Below are 15,721 nucleotides of genomic sequence, written 5' to 3' on the forward strand. Positions count from 1 at the left end.
GATTCCAACTTTTGAAGCTCTGAACCACAGCTATATTCAACAAAGTAAAGAAAGCATCTCCCTTGTCAGATATTGAGAGTGAATTTATTTTCTTAATTTAAGGTACTCCACATTTGGAGCAAGGCAAACCACACCAGCATCACAAAAAAGAAATCCACAGAGAACTAGTTTACTGTAAATTTACACATCAACTTATTTTTCATAGACTGCTCTATGTACACAAACCTCTAGCTGTCATTACCTGCCCAAGGAATAACAATAAAAATGTTAACATCAAGAAATGCAGACTTTCAGGCTAACCTGCCCATACTTACAGATTAGAGACCAGACAGGACAATCCTATCAGGAGACAGAATGAACCTTACAGGAGCTGGGTTTCCGAAAGTGCAAGGAGAGACTGATTTGGGCATTGATGCATTGAAGGCAAAACTGCCTATCCATTCAGACTTGTATCTACCGTGTGTAATTCTGAGTTAAGTGCACAGACACCTTTCTATGAGTGCTCCTTGCCTCTGAATAAACTCCGAATCCGTTGCTCAAAGGGCCCTCCAACCCGGTCAGCATGTGTCTTGGAATCTACAAGGTTAACAAGTAAACAACATTGCTGTTGACATTTTTAACAACAAAAGCAACACCAGTCCAGGAAACTCAAGCCACGAAAAACCCCCTCATATAAACAGATGCAGGAATGATCAACACTTTTCCTGCTCCAGAAGCACATAAAACAACCAGATTTTCAAACCCAGAGTGGGCCAGACAGGATGACACTGTGAGAATGATTGAGCCCCGTAGTTCCCACCACTACAACAGGAGAAGTGAGAAGAGACCTCGGGAAGATGCAGATGCAACAGAGGGAATATTAACCAAAGGAGACAGAATAGATCTGAGGATAGTTTGCTTCCACTAAGAAACCAGTAATTCTTTAGACAATGCCATATATTTCTGCTACAAAAGACCAAGACAGGCCACCTGGGCTAGGAGATGAAGGAGCTTAAAAAGTTTGTGATTTTCCCCTAATGGGTAAGAATTCTGTCACACCTGGACTTCTAACTACATCTTTTCATAGACTAAACCATAACAATAAACTGAAGTACAGACCATGCATTATGTAAAACTATTCCCTTCTGATCACTGATCAGGAAATTTTAAGAAATCAATCTGCACATGGAATGTTTAACTGGCCATTTTGGACAGACGCAGCATCTTTCTTATTTTAGTTATATGTAAATATAACACCTAAACATTTAAAATACAGAACTTGTGCAGCAATCTCAAATTAGAGACAAATTTTTACAGAACTTGTGAGTGTTCAACAGTGCAAAATTAGCTTTGCATTAGCATTTTAAATTTTAGCAATGAAATAGAAAATAATAAAATAGCAATGGGAAGCTATCTTCGTAATTGATCACTTTTATACGACTTCCTGGAGCACTAACATCAATTATGCTTGTATGTCAAAACACTGTTGGCACACTGCCATCAAAGATTCAGACCAAGGCCACTGATTTATTCATTTATTCCTTTTTGGAAATCAGTGAATGGTACAGTCAACTTTTGGTTGTTAAACACAAATACTATAACATGAAGCATAATGAATTGAAAGCCAGCATGTCTTTGTCGTACAGGTAAGTAAAAGGGAAAATGCATACATTTTAACTTGCTTCATTTCAAGTCTGCGGTCAGCCACCTGCAAGTGTATTATTGACTGGCTGCTGCTAGTAGAGTCTCTCTCATAAGAAACAGATGATTTCTAATTATCAATGGATGATGTAACAAGGTACGTACTTGTTCAGAGGCCTTCATTTTGATTTCAGTCTCATACATGTAACCAGTTTTATCAAGGAACCATTCAAAAGTATGATGATGTTGACAAAAATTGACATGGCTTTCAGTATTTTATGGTACAAATAACATTTCTTTTCCTCAGCTACCTGATAATGTTTTTCCGGTTACAGCAGATTGGATGCTTCTTGCTGTGTAATACATTGTTGCATATGAAAACCCCCTATCAAAACAGGATATCCAAGGCAATCATTTATCTTATGAGCATGAAAACATGGTACATCTTCCTAAGTGAAGAGAATGGCCTTAGATGCCAGTGCTGGCTTAGAGTCTTGCATCAGTGGGCCTGACCCTCATATAAACAACAGTCCATTGGGAGGCTGTTTATTATGGATTTATTAGAAACCTTGTCAATAACTTGTGCTGTTGATAATTCTGTATTCGGTTGCCAGGAGACTTGTGTTCCTGACGAGATAAAATGAACAGGAAATCCTCTATAGCCTTGTCACTTTTTTCACTAGTAAATAAAAATCAGAACAACCACTATAAAATACTAGCTACTGTAAACAGAAGAGAGGAAAAAAAGACAAGCACTGCATATTTTAAATAAAGCAACATACAGCCCTTTTTGCCCTCTCCAATTATAAGATGATAAAAGATCACCTTTATAAAGTAGAATGACCGGATTTTGTGGAACGTGGCTGTTTTGGCTCCAAGGTATTTGTAGCGTTGTAGTATCAGAGCCAGGATACAGCTGCCTTGTGACTAAGACGTTGTTCACTGAATAAGTGCTATCCAATCCCTCAACGTCACCAGACATCTGTTTCCTGTTTTCATTCTTTCTTTCACTGTTATCATTTTATCCAAGTTACCCTTTCACCTGAAAACCATTTAGAAACCTACAGAAAGCAGCGCGTGCACGCGTGTACGCGTGTGTATATCAAAGAAGTTGATTTAGGAAAAAAAAATTGCTGAAAGCAATTTGTTCATTTTAATACAAAGAGCAGGAGTGGAAACAAAGTTGCCTTCCCCCCTCTTCTCCTCCCAAAAATACACAATGATACGTAAACACTTTTGTCTTCTGGTCTTCACTAATATGACTAACTTCCTTCTTTGCTTCCAGTTAAGTAGCTTTCCTGTTGAGTACCACCACCTCCACAAAATACAATTGTGAATTGATTCATAAAAACAGAAACATTATGGCACAAATAAGGGAAGGCAATAAATACTCTTCCCCCACTCCAACTCCTTCCCAAATGGAGGCAGTAGTATTGTAATAACAAAAAGAAAAAAAAAGTTAAAAAAAAAAAAGTATTGCTTGTCATTTAAGGTTCCAAACCAACAATCATCAGGATGCAGAACAGGATACATCTAAAGTGAGAAAGTTATTTACTTCACATTCAAGTTAACACTAGCCATACTTTTTCTGGCACATGGTATTATTCTTAATGTGCCAAAAGTGTTGTATACCTTATAAAATATGAATGTTAACGCCATTAAGACCAAATTCCTGCTATTCACAATCCAATTTTATATCGGTGTTGTTTTGCTATGTTTCACCTATACTCAAACCACAAGTCAGGAGAATGACCATTACTGATAGCATCTAACACACATTAACAACAAACAATAGAAGCTGAAGAGTAAGTTGTCAAAAATTAGTGACTTTCCATTCTTAATCTCCTGATTTCAGATTCTTTATCAGCATGAGAATAGAAGACTTGGTTTATTTTGTTTTGTGATTACAGATGCTTATATTAATTGACAAGGCAGTTTGTCGAGTGAAGCAAAAATCTGGGCTGGTTGACAAACACCAACAAAAAAATTCATTTGCTTCTTGTTATTCTCTGAAAGAAAAAGAAGAATTTGTTAATTTTTTTTTTCCTTTTTTCTCTCCCCCCTCCCGCCTTGAGGCACACCAGTGAAATACAGGTGTTGTACAGGAGAAACAGGAGATTCTGGCACTCAGAGGGCTTTCCCTAGGAGACGGGATGGTTTGGCAGCTACAGGAAACTCTAAGTAGCGTTTCCAGAGGCACATGAAAATTGGAAAGCAAGACTTCTTCTTGTGTTCTGGTCTTCTGGACCGTTTCCTGCATCCTAATAACCAAATTATCCCTATTTTAAAGCCAAATTCAGCTTCCGTTAAAGTTCATGTGATTATGAAGCATCTCATTAACTTCTGAGGAGTCAGAGCAAGTTCTGATAGATTAACTTAGTCTCCTCTCTCATCTTTCAATTTACTGCTTGGTTCATCATCCCAAACGCCCAATCCTAAGATTCCGTATGAAACCTAGAATACTCTTGCATAGTAATAATACAGTATTCTGGAGAGACTAATGAAACAAACTTGTTGGAAAATATTTTTCAAGATTGTATCAAGTTGATGTGATTACAATACTGTTTCCCATAGAAGTAATTTGTTCATAACTTTTCACAACATCTAAATTAATTGTCTACTGTCACATATGCAATCTGTGATCAAGCTGAAAACTGAATCCTGATTGGATTCCGCTATGCATTTTTATTAACGACATTACATTTGTGTCTGGACAAGTTTTAAATGCTGTTTGAATAATAAAAGCCATTAATTTAAGACAGCTATCTTTTTTTTTTCCCCCTAAATTTAGATAGAAAGTTCTTTTAAACTGCACACCTTGTCTTTCTCAATTCCATCTGAAGGAATAAGACAAAAATCAAGACCTCTCAAGCTCTAGTGCTATTGATGACAGTGGCAAAATCCAAAACAATGCTATGGAATTGAAGAGGTTAATGAATTCTTCTGTACTTTGTTATTTCTGGTTGTTTTTAGTTTTCCCCATCCAAAAATAGATGGTCTACCTCTTAGAGGTATTCAAGATACCATTTTCTAAAACATAAAGTATAATGTTATGTAATATGATTGTAAAACTAATATTAGTTTTGGACAGCCATGTTTCTGATTTTAAACGGCGGGGGGGGATATAAACTAATTATTAGGTCAAGTTACTCTTTGGAATCATCCTCTGAAATAAATGCAACATTGAAATATTTTGTCTGAAAAATAACTGCAAATCATCACAAGAGAAAGTGCCTGAACACACACTTTATGTCAGACTCTCTACACCATTTCCAAATGTTAAGACTTCTCATACATTGTATTATGACAATAAAAAAGTTGAGAGCTACACCAGAAGATTACATAAACAAAAATTTATGTTTTGTCTAGTATAACAGGAGTCTTAAAAAAAACAAACACCACTTTGTATCCATTATTTCATACCCAGATGTTTCCTGTACACCTGCAGTTGTCTCCAGTCCTGAATTCATGAGCTATAGTATTTTAACAGCCTCTCATCAGTTGGTTTTAGAATTTTCTTGTCTGCCATGTTTACAATCCACCCTGGAGCAAGACCAAAAAATATCTGTCTAGGATCCTTGCGTGTGCTTAACATTTTGAAGAGTTCATCCTTAGTTATGTCTGGTAAGACATAGCCGTATTTCTTGGCAAGTTCAAGCCTGGCTTCTGCAACCTTAGATGGATCTGCCAGGTACCCACGATTCCTGGCATCTGTGTAGTAACGGACTAGATCTTCAGGTGGAAGCATTCGCTTTGGAATAGGCTGGCCACGCAGAAAAAACACTACTGGCTTACATAAAATTTCTGTGGGCAAACATGAGAGAAAATTAGATACTACGCTTCATAATACATATTTAAAGACATTAAATGACACCTTCTTATTTAGTATTTTGTGCTAAATAAATTATTAAACTCTTACTAAAAAGTATCAAGCAAAGAATCAAATCTTAAGAATATTCTTGTTCAGAATGAGATAGTGCTTTACAAGTTTCACTTAACCAAACAACTCTGTTTTAACTGTTATTTATAGTGACAATCTGGATGAATCATTATTTCTAATACATTTAGAATGCCTTCTTTGGAAAGACACAATAACTAAGCCAGATGCTGCCATTTATTTAAAGGCCTGACTTCCAGGTTAGAAGCAATGCATATGCATGGCTATTCACACAGTGTACCAACAAATGTCAAATTTAGTGTTTCTATAAGCATTTTAAATAACAAATCAATGGCATATGCACCTATTTAGTCATTTGTGAGACTATCCACTTCTCCTCAAGTTTTGCTGAATTTGACAAATTACATTCCAGATCCTTTTAACCTTAGTATTTTGATTATTTTCTGGACTGGAAAAAGAGAGCTTGTATCACTCCAGGGTAACATATTTTGCACACTAAAAAAGTCTATTCCTCTTGTTCTCAGTCTCATTCACACATGAAAGCTCCATTATTGTCAATAAAAACCTGCATGAATGAATATTAGGCAGGATGCAGCCTCAAGCAAAGCAAAGCCTCATTCTTCAGTGAAAGTGTTCTGAAAACAATAGCCATTTTGACTGGAATGATTCTGAGCTTCTGTAACTTAGTTATTTCCTCACTTTAACTGGAAAAGTATTTTAAATTAAAAATATAAACATCCACAGTGTTTTTTAAAACTAATTTTTTCCTGATTTTTCTTAGTGTTATTAAACATGTGAGAAAGACGACAAAAATTCAAAGAAACAATCTTTTATTAGTTCCTCTATTTACAAAGCTACTTGGATTTCTTTAACTGGCTAACTGGTAAATGACTACTAACACTGGTAGGGCTAAACAGGTGAGCGGTTAAAAAAAGCAAAACTGAGGATGCACTACAGTTCAACATTTGTGTAACACTGTTGTTGAAGCTTTTAGAATAGAAGTAGTGGATGATTTTCCAGTAAGAACTATGTTTGAAACTTTGATTTGGATCATTTAATCTTTGCGCATTTGAAAAGAAAAAAAAAAAAAAAGGCAGAAACGAAAATAAATTCTTACCCAAACTCCTTGGATCGTAGAACGATGTTGTAACAACACCTCCATTTTTTTCTATGGTTGCAATTGCCAATTCAGATGCCCTCTGCACTTCAATATTTACTTTTGCTGAAAAAATATCAGCACCCTGTAAATTTCAACACATATTAGAGTAACAATAAATGAGTATTTTAGGACATACATTTATTCTTCTCTGCAAAGTTGAAAGAAACATTAAATCCTGCAAAATATTACGATTTGTCTGTTCTCTGCACCAAGACGGGTAACCAAATTGCTCTCAGTCATCTGGGTTGAATGAAAAAAAAACCTTTGCCTTTCCAAAATATTCATACATTTCTTTCAGTACGTTCTAGTCTTCTGCTGTAAAATGCTTGTTCGACCTCTTGTTATGTGCTCCTTAACCATCATTTTTGTAGTCTCTCAGGTCTTAAAACACCATCCTGGGTTTTTTTGCTAACACACAGTGCCCTCTAGTGGATTTACTATCACAGAAATTCCACAGCAAACTAGTTCAGAAAAGCAAAGATGCTTCCAAAACATGGGAAGGACAATCTGACAGCCTGGTATGGAAAAACTGAAAACCCAAGGCTTTATGCTGCCTGAAGTAATAAGTGTCTTGTATGCATACCTCCTCCACCAGCTGGACGCCATAATCCCTTTTGAGAGGTTGCACTGTCACACCTCTGGCATTAGTGAGCTGTGTTAAGTCAATTGGTTGCGTGGGGTCAACTCTACCCAAATCAATCAGGTACTGCAGCCTCTGAAGACTGAGAGGTTGATACTGACGTCTGAGGCTGGGGAGAGGAAAACAAAACAAAACAAAAAATCCAACAAACAAAACAATGAGAAATTTACGAAATTGAAGCTTTAATAATAACTGGTCAACTGAGATACACCACACTGTATTCTATTTTCTACCTACTCCTAAAATGACCAAGTAAATGTTTAAAACACATCCATCCATACGCCAAAATTTTAAGTTTAATTTAATGCAAATACAAGCCCTAGTTACAGCCCAAGACTCCATTATGCCTTCAGGTTTGCTCACACCCCCCCATCTCCAATATGACATTAATAATTTTGCTGTTGCTGAGCTCAGTTTACTCCAGAATACTTCTCTACCTGCTGACTGGTTTAAGGAAGCAAGAAAGATAAAGAAATTAAAGTGTCAGCATTTCTTGGTAAGCCAACAAGATTCTAAATAACTACCATCTTCAAAGTGAATCCAGCTTGGTAGCTTCACTGATACGTTCACAAAATCCAACAAAAAAAATACACAGTCAAACCCAAATATACCCTCTCCTCCATAAAAATTTAGTCCAAGACTATCAGCCAAACCCCGTACATGCTCCTGCATAGCTTGCTTCTATCCAACAAGATTTTTTAGTCCATTACCACTGTACCTGACATCTCACAAGTACTGAATGGAATCTTCCTCAAAATACCAGCGAGGAAGGGAAATATTGAGAAAATATGCATTAACCCATATCCTCAAAGGAAGTTGGAATATTTTGTCAATAGCCATCAGCTTCAGCAGAATCTGTTTTTGTGTTTTATGAAGTTCTAACTTTACTATACAAACCAATCCTTAGAACAGTTTTCCCAATCCCAGTGTCTATGCCTACTGCATACCATTTATGCTGATGCTCAAAAATCTCATGCGATCAGTTTCACCACTGCTATTGGAAATTTGTGCGTTGTAGCAGAAAAAACAAGCAGCAGTTTATCTCTGTTATTGGCAAGCTAAGAAAGACAAGCAACAGAATTTGTCTGTTCCTTACAGAGCAGAAGCTCGAGAAGTGGAGGAACACCACTGCAGACAGAAAGAAGAGTGAGGTGACGATAAAACAGAGACATTGTTCAGCACGCTCCCATCCTGCCACGACAGCGTCTCTCAAGTGCACTTACAATGTTCACTAGAAAAACATTTAATAGCCTGACATTGTAATTTCTTTTCAATGTTGTTTGCAAAATTTCAGAGTACTTTTTTTGCTTCCACATGCTGTCAGATGTGGTTAAAAACAGCAAGACCCTATTCATTTCTTGTCATTGCAGAAGCTTAGATTTTTGCTGTTGGTTATTCACGAACTTGTGACCACTGTTAACATAAGCTCAGTGTTTGCATTCTGCAGCATTTCCTTTGTAGCACTGTGGATCTACACTCTGTCTTCAGCTACCGAAAGTGCTTCTCATTTACTCTTATAATAACTTAAGCAAACAGGAGGAAATGACAGTACTTGGAAACAGAGTTTGAATCACACCTCAAAACTAGTAAGACTCACAGAGAAAACCTTTAATAACAAGGACAGGTCTGTAAGTTATACTGCATGCATAAAGAATGGAAACATAAAAATGCACAGCTTTTTGACAAAGTTGTATCAGCAAATAAAACATGAAATCAAACTGCAAGTTTAACAATTCACAAACAAATATACATTAGTCTTTTCATTCTTGAACTGTCTACTAGGTGTGGCATGTTTTTGTTACTACTGCCTATAGAGCATTGTATGGGTACAGAAGTTTTCATGACTATACCTAAAAGCAACAAAATGGTTAGTGACCAAGGTAACACACATGCTATCTTAGGAAACAAAACCAGCTTTAAACAACAAAACCAAATTTAAAAATCAAAATTTTGTAATTGTCAATATAAGTGAAGGAAACGAATAAAACACTGGCATACAGCTCTCCAGCTCAGAACAGTGACTGGAGAAAAGACATGTTAGAAGAGTAATTTTAAATATTAAAAAGCTGGAAGATGGACATGGCACAAACAAGCAAAATGTGAAAAGAGGACAGAAGTGTCAAACAAGGCAGAATGCCTGAGGAGAACAATGGCGAAAGATGACTTAATGGCCTCATCCAGCAGATTTGATATTAAAGAGCTTGTTAAGATCCTAGGTAGAATAAATGGAGTACAGACAAAGACTGCAGTGTTGCAGGGCTAAAAAAGTAGAGTCACAAAGAGAAGCAGAATTGTTTGGCTAGCAGCAGATCAGAGCTTCAGGTGAATAAAGCGAAGAGAAATAACAAAGCAAGGCTTTGGATTACGCTGCCATGCCTAACATCCTCACTTGTGTCAACAGGACTGTTACCAGTCAGTTCAACAGGTTATCTGCTGTGCAGACAGGCAGAGAGAAACAAGCATGTATGGAGGAGTGGTCTCAGAGGAGAAACGCACTCAGCTGTAGGAGGAAGGGTAGCCTGCTACATATGAGGGATTATGCAAAGAAAAGGGTAAATAAGCAGCGCTGTAAACAACAGAAAATAAGTGAATTCGTTAAAAAAATTATCTCACAAGAAATGGGAGATTCTGTTGGTAAGGAAGCTAACAATCTGAGAGGAATATCTCATTTTCACTTAGGCCTGTTTTGGCATATTAGATTCTGGCTTCAGGAGAAAGATCAAGAAAAGCAGACAATGATTACTTTCTGAGTAAACGTGAAGAAACTTACCTATGTCCCTCATTAAACCCATATTTTGGTATGGCCAAGTAAAATGGAGTTTGACCACCCTCAAAGCCTAATCGGGGGCGATTTCCTCTTTGTCTTTCTCCTTTGTGACCTCGACCACACTTCCTACCTCCATATCTTCCACGGCCATGTCTTCTCTCCTTGAAAACAATCAATATGTTTAGTCAACTACTTTGGAGATAAGTATCTACAAAACATAAGATTTCAGAGATACAAACAACTGAGAAAAATGCTGATTCTTGAGGAAAAATTAAGAGATAGCTCTTTTCTAAGGGGAAAAATAGTCAGAAAAGCAGTCAACGTGATTTTTGCAGAGCACACCTCTAGGCAGGCACCACAAATAGTCTGGAAGTTTACATGAACACATATTGCGATAAAAGGAATACCAGTATTTAATCCTACCTCTTATACCCTGAACTTTCCAAGTTAGAGAATTTTCCTGAACTAATTATTGATATTTCCTCCTATTTCATGAGAAAGTTGCTCAGTGCTCAGAAGCTTCCGAACACTGACAATGAAAAAAGAAATTAAAAAAAAAGAAAAAAAAAATCAATTCTACTTCAAGGGGCAGGGGAACAGACTATATATGCCATGCACACATATAATTCTTTTCACGGACTCAGACTTTCTAAAGAGTCTGCAACTGTTGCAATTTCTACTGACTACAAATCAAAAGAGAAGATTGTATTTTAAACCTTTATTATTTTTTAAATTAAGACTGTGATACTAAGCTATTAGTTTCCTGAGCACTTTAAAGTAGTATTGCAGCCATAAGTAGCAGTCCAGCAATCTTCTTGTGCTCACCTCCTATTTGTGCCAGCAGAAGCACTTGCGCAGCTAAATGGTGAATGGGATCAAAGAGATAAGCAAAGGTAAACCTTTTTTTTTTTTTAAAGCAAAATCTATGTCAGTTGCACCATTCAGTACAATTCATGGGTATGCAACTATCTATAGGATTACAAAACAGGCAGTAAGCAAGGGTGGAAATGAGCAGCTGGGAGCAACTGCTACTAAATGAACTGGTGCCAGCGCACTCTGACCTAACTAATAAAGTTTTCTGTGTAAGGTGACTTCATTTAATTCATGTAAGGTGACTTCATTTAATTCATATACTGAAGAATTTACAGCACTAAGGCTCGCTTTGATTTCTTCACGCTTTGTCAGGGATAAGACAGAGCCACAAGCTTCAGAATCCTTGCTGCCATGCTGCATGCGGTAGAGTTCACTGTTCAGCTCCAAGAGGCACGATCACATCTGTGCATCGCTTTGATGGATCCATTTGATCTTACAAAGTTTTTCCCATTTAAGCTAACATTCACTGGAGTGTGAACACATGTGGAAGGAGCAATGTCATGTTGCTAACCAGTCTCATACCTGCACAACACAATTCACACATTTGCTATTTTCCATTGTGTTCCTCAATGTGAATCAGTCAGGCTGGGAGACATGTAAAGCAACACATTCTGAACAGTATTTGTACTGCTTATAAGCTAACTTTGGTTAAGTCACAGCATAGTCACTGTTGGATCAATAATAATAATGTAAATAATTCATTATTAAGAGACTACAGTAAGTCTCTTCAATTTCTCAATTTTGTATTCAACACTCAGAGCACCAAACTTCAAGCACCCCTAATCCTACAAATCACTCTACGCAGTTAGACTGCGGCACACAATATTGAGTAAAACTCAGGTCTGAAAACTGCTCACTACATCATGGTACTTGATTATTAGCCTAACACCACAAAGACACAGAATTTGATGTTTTGTGCTGTTTATTGTGTCTGTAATTCTTCCAACGTTACGGAGCACTTAATGTGCACTGAAATATTAGTAGAAAAGTCAGTACAGACATACATCAGAAAAAATGCATTAATGTATTTGAAACATCATCTGACCTAAGACACACAGCTTACCTGTATTAATACTAAATAGTATAGAGTTCAAGTGCGGTTTTATGCTAGACTAGACCATCTCTGCCACCAAAGGAAGCTGACTTGTCCCCAGCTCACACGCTATGCTTCTTTACTCACAGCGCCTCTTGTGCTGACACAAGCAGTTGTGTGGCTCTGCGTTGGACAGGTCAGGGAATTAGACTAGATGAAAACTGATTTTTGTCTAACTAGTTTTCAGCTGGTTTAGTTCCCTGCTCTGGCTCACCACACAACCTCTAGCAGCAGTACGAAATACACAGCGGGTGTGAGCACCTGGAGGCAGAGGGAGGGCACAGCTGGCCCACCCACCCTTTCTGGCAGTTGCCCATACACACACCAGATTACACGGTGACTTTAGTTAACAAAAGTACACTAACAGTATCTGGTCACAAATGGAATGTAATCAGTACATTGACCAGATTTTAGATTGTCAGAGGAGCCAATCAAAACTTTTTTTTTTTTGCTGAAACTTATGTTTGTGAATTCAAATGCTCTTAAATCTGCTTATTTGAGAACTTCATTAATCACAGAGTAAGGTTGTCAGACACCATAATAAAAATACCAGAGAAACAGAGCTGAGGTCACTTGTACAAACTCTAACTGAAGGCAAACAGTTCGTAGTAACAGGGGGAAAAAACGCTCATTTCCTAGACAGAGTTGCAAGTTACTTGCTAAAGACCCAGGAAGCATACAAAAATCTCTACTTTCAAGATAAAAAAAAAAAAAAGTGTTTTCCTAAATCCAACAGCTACCTTGAAAACCAAAAAGTCCTGAGACCAAACACTGTCAGGAAAGCATCAGTTCTAGTAAAGCTCAAGTTCAGACTATCTCACAACTTCTGGATGCTAAGCCTGAAAATACCATTTTGGAGCCTGGATTAGTTTGAAAAAAACTTAAGAATCACCACTCCAGTCCTGTACAGGGCTGCTTCTTCCAGCTCCACTTGACCTTGGCCAAGCTGGATGTTTGCAGCTCCAAGTGAAGTAACTTTACAGGGGAACCCGAACAGCTGCAGGGGGGAATAATTTCCATTCTCTTGTCACAGGTTTACAGGGTTACAACTACGCAGCACTTACCAGCTCTGCAGGCATCTCTAGGGAGCCTTAAGCACTGACAGGCAAGTGCTGCTTGGTGCTCCCTGTCAGTTCTCTATTCCTATGACTTTAGCCCTTGAACCTCATCCCCCTGTTCACTGATATTTCCCCCAAACCAGGTGGGTTTCTTCCTAGTTTCTTTTCTTTACTCCTCTATCACTTTACAAGGAGACAGGGAAAAGAACATTTAGTTTTGTTTTTGAGAAAGCAATAGTAACAAGAATCGCGGGCTGGCATCACATTCCTTTTCTTTTTAAGCCTTTTAAACTTCCCTTTTCAAATCTATTATCCCATCCCATAAACATTTGGTATTCCATACTTTTTTACTGTTTCCCCCCACCCCCCAACGATGGCCCTGAGGTTTAGCTAGGGCCACTCATCAGCCAGTTCTCTGTGGGGATGGCCACACACACTGGCTACAAGACATACAAAGGACAAGAACCAGGGCCAACACACACAACGCTACCACCCACTCCTCAGCCTTCCCGCGCCTGTTTTGGCCAGGCTACTCTCCTGTGCCTGCCACAGCCTCCCCAGAGGCCTTTTGACAGCCTTCGAGGCAACCACCACCAGGGCCGGGCGTGCCCGCTACCGAGGCAGAGTCCTGCCGCCGGAGGGAAAGCATGCCCTCAACCCACCCAACAAGCTGCAGGCACTCACCCGCTTTTTGGAGCCTGGACTGGGCCTTAGGTTGGCCAGACTGACCCTGGGGAGCGACCGCAGCAGCTCCAGGGCCTTGGTCCCGCCATTCCCGCTCATGTCCGCTCACCTCCCAAGGGCGGGAGAAACGCACGCCCACCCGAGCTGCTTTACGGCAGAACCGTAAACCACACCTCCCGCGCCTTCCCAACAGTGTCGCGCAGCCTCGCCGGCCGGTGGGGCAGGGGCGGTGAGCGCCGCCCGGTGATTCACAGGCGCCCGAAGCGCGGAGCGGGGAGCAGCCGAGGAGAGCGGAGCCGCCGTGCCGCCTCCGGCTGAAGCGCCCTCGAGGCCGGCGGCTGAGCGGGATGGAGCCGGGCCGTCTTCTCGCGTCTCGGCCGGCTGGCTGCCACGTACACGCCGTGCCGGGAGAACGGGGAAGCTGCGGGGAGTTAAACGTTAACAGGGTTCCGTTCTTTTAATCGTGTCTTTGCCAAGAATACCAATGGATTAGGCATAGGTCCCAAACTGCATTTCGTTTTCCAGTATCTACTTTTCTATTATTCACACAGATCTCGGGCAGGTATTTTAAAGCCAAGCCTCTAAAGCCATCCGGCTGCATCTAAAAACGACTGACTGACGGCGCACAGAACATCGATCTACTAAAAGTGCTGCGCCCTGCGTCAATCCAGAAAGTTCGAAGGTGGATACGTACTGGAAACGTGCATTCTCATTAGAGACTTCCCTTGTACTGCTGCAGTACTTGATCACTTTTATTATTTTAATCTAAAAAGTGGACCTGCTGGAAAATCGTACAGCAGTTTCAATCGGTACGTTGGTCTGGCGGGAAGTTAGTGACTCCCTGGCGCAGGGGGTGCAGGGTGTAGGCTTACCGGAGTGAAGAACTGAATTAGGGAAGCTGCCGCTGACAAGCTGCAGAGCAGAAAGGCCGGTTCCCGTTGTGAAAGTCACCCGGTAATCCTCAGTGTAATATCCTGCTTTCAGTCCCGAAACTTCTGCTTGACCAAAACCTTCTTCCATGTTGGATGCCTGCTTCAGATTGCATCTCGGAGAAAAGGTCACGCAACAGCGCTGCCCGTTCTGAGAGTAAATAGAGGTGAAATGGAAATCACGTTGCAGAAATTTGTGAGTTTCAGTATGAAATCTGTATAGCTTCTTACCCCCTTCAAAAAAATCAATAAAAATTACAATGTAACAGTACGCATGAAATGCTGTTATGGACAACCATCTTAGATAAGTCCATTTCAGCCACTAGCATAGGGAAAAATACATAGTTCAGAGCATGCTTTGCCTTGTAAAGCTCTCACTACTTCAAGCAGAACCTTGAAATTAGGTAGAAAAGTATCACTCATGATAGATATCTCACTGCAAAGAGACAGCCAACTTACAAGTCTTTGAAACGTTCATAATTCAGATGTTTTCAGCAATTCCTTCGGGATTTCAGAAGCTCAGTTCCTCGAATATTTGTCTGTAACCGGCAGGCTGCCCCATGCCCGCACAGGCCATCCTGCTACTGTGTGACTTGCCTGTGCCCAACCCGAGCAGAGCTCGCGTTTCTCCAGTGACCCTGAGCCATGCTAGCAGCAACTGGGAATTCAGGTAAGATCATTCCAGCTATACTGACTAGAAGATTAAAAGCTTGGTCTAATTATGAGCAGACTGCTGATCTCCTAGGCTGGAGGTTCATCAGCAGGCCACCTCATAGAAGTGACATTTACGTGGTAAATAGCATGGTAGAGAGGGAAGACAAAACTTTGTTCATGTCCCATGTGTTTTCTTAACAGTTTTGAATCAGGTACAGTATGTGAGGCAAGAACACACACTAGAGAGAAATCAAAACACAAAAGGTACTGGTGAAAATAACCCAATTTTAGCAATAACAGGGATCCCCTGGCATAAATACTATGTATCAAAGCAGCCTAACAATCA

The 15,721-nt window shown here is 39.5% G+C and overlaps 1 protein-coding gene across 3 annotated transcripts; it reads right to left on the reverse strand.

The window, feature by feature from the left end:
* Positions 1 to 1,498: 1,498 nt before the first annotated feature.
* On the reverse strand, positions 1,499 to 13,891 carry MRPL15 (mitochondrial ribosomal protein L15). 3 transcript variants are annotated; one of them, XM_050892210.1, is made up of 6 exons: positions 13,793 to 13,891; positions 10,088 to 10,245; positions 7,261 to 7,426; positions 6,636 to 6,759; positions 5,044 to 5,424; positions 1,499 to 3,629 (listed from the first exon to the last, which is right to left on the reverse strand). In XM_050892210.1, exons 1-5 carry the CDS (start codon positions 13,889 to 13,891, stop codon positions 5,087 to 5,089), a joined length of 885 nt encoding a protein of 294 aa, XP_050748167.1. In that variant the 3' UTR covers positions 1,499 to 3,629; positions 5,044 to 5,086. The 3 variants fall into 3 exon arrangements, with proteins under 3 accessions (XP_050748167.1, XP_050748168.1, XP_050748166.1); XM_050892211.1 differs by lacking the exon at positions 1,499 to 3,629 and having other exon boundaries at positions 4,852 to 5,424; positions 10,088 to 10,242; XM_050892209.1 differs by lacking the exon at positions 1,499 to 3,629 and having other exon boundaries at positions 4,852 to 5,424.
* Positions 13,892 to 15,721: the final 1,830 nt, after the last annotated feature.

Source organism: Gymnogyps californianus, chromosome 2 (assembly GCF_018139145.2).
Source record: "Gymnogyps californianus isolate 813 chromosome 2, ASM1813914v2, whole genome shotgun sequence".
Classification (NCBI taxonomy): Eukaryota; Metazoa; Chordata; class Aves; order Accipitriformes; family Cathartidae; genus Gymnogyps; species Gymnogyps californianus.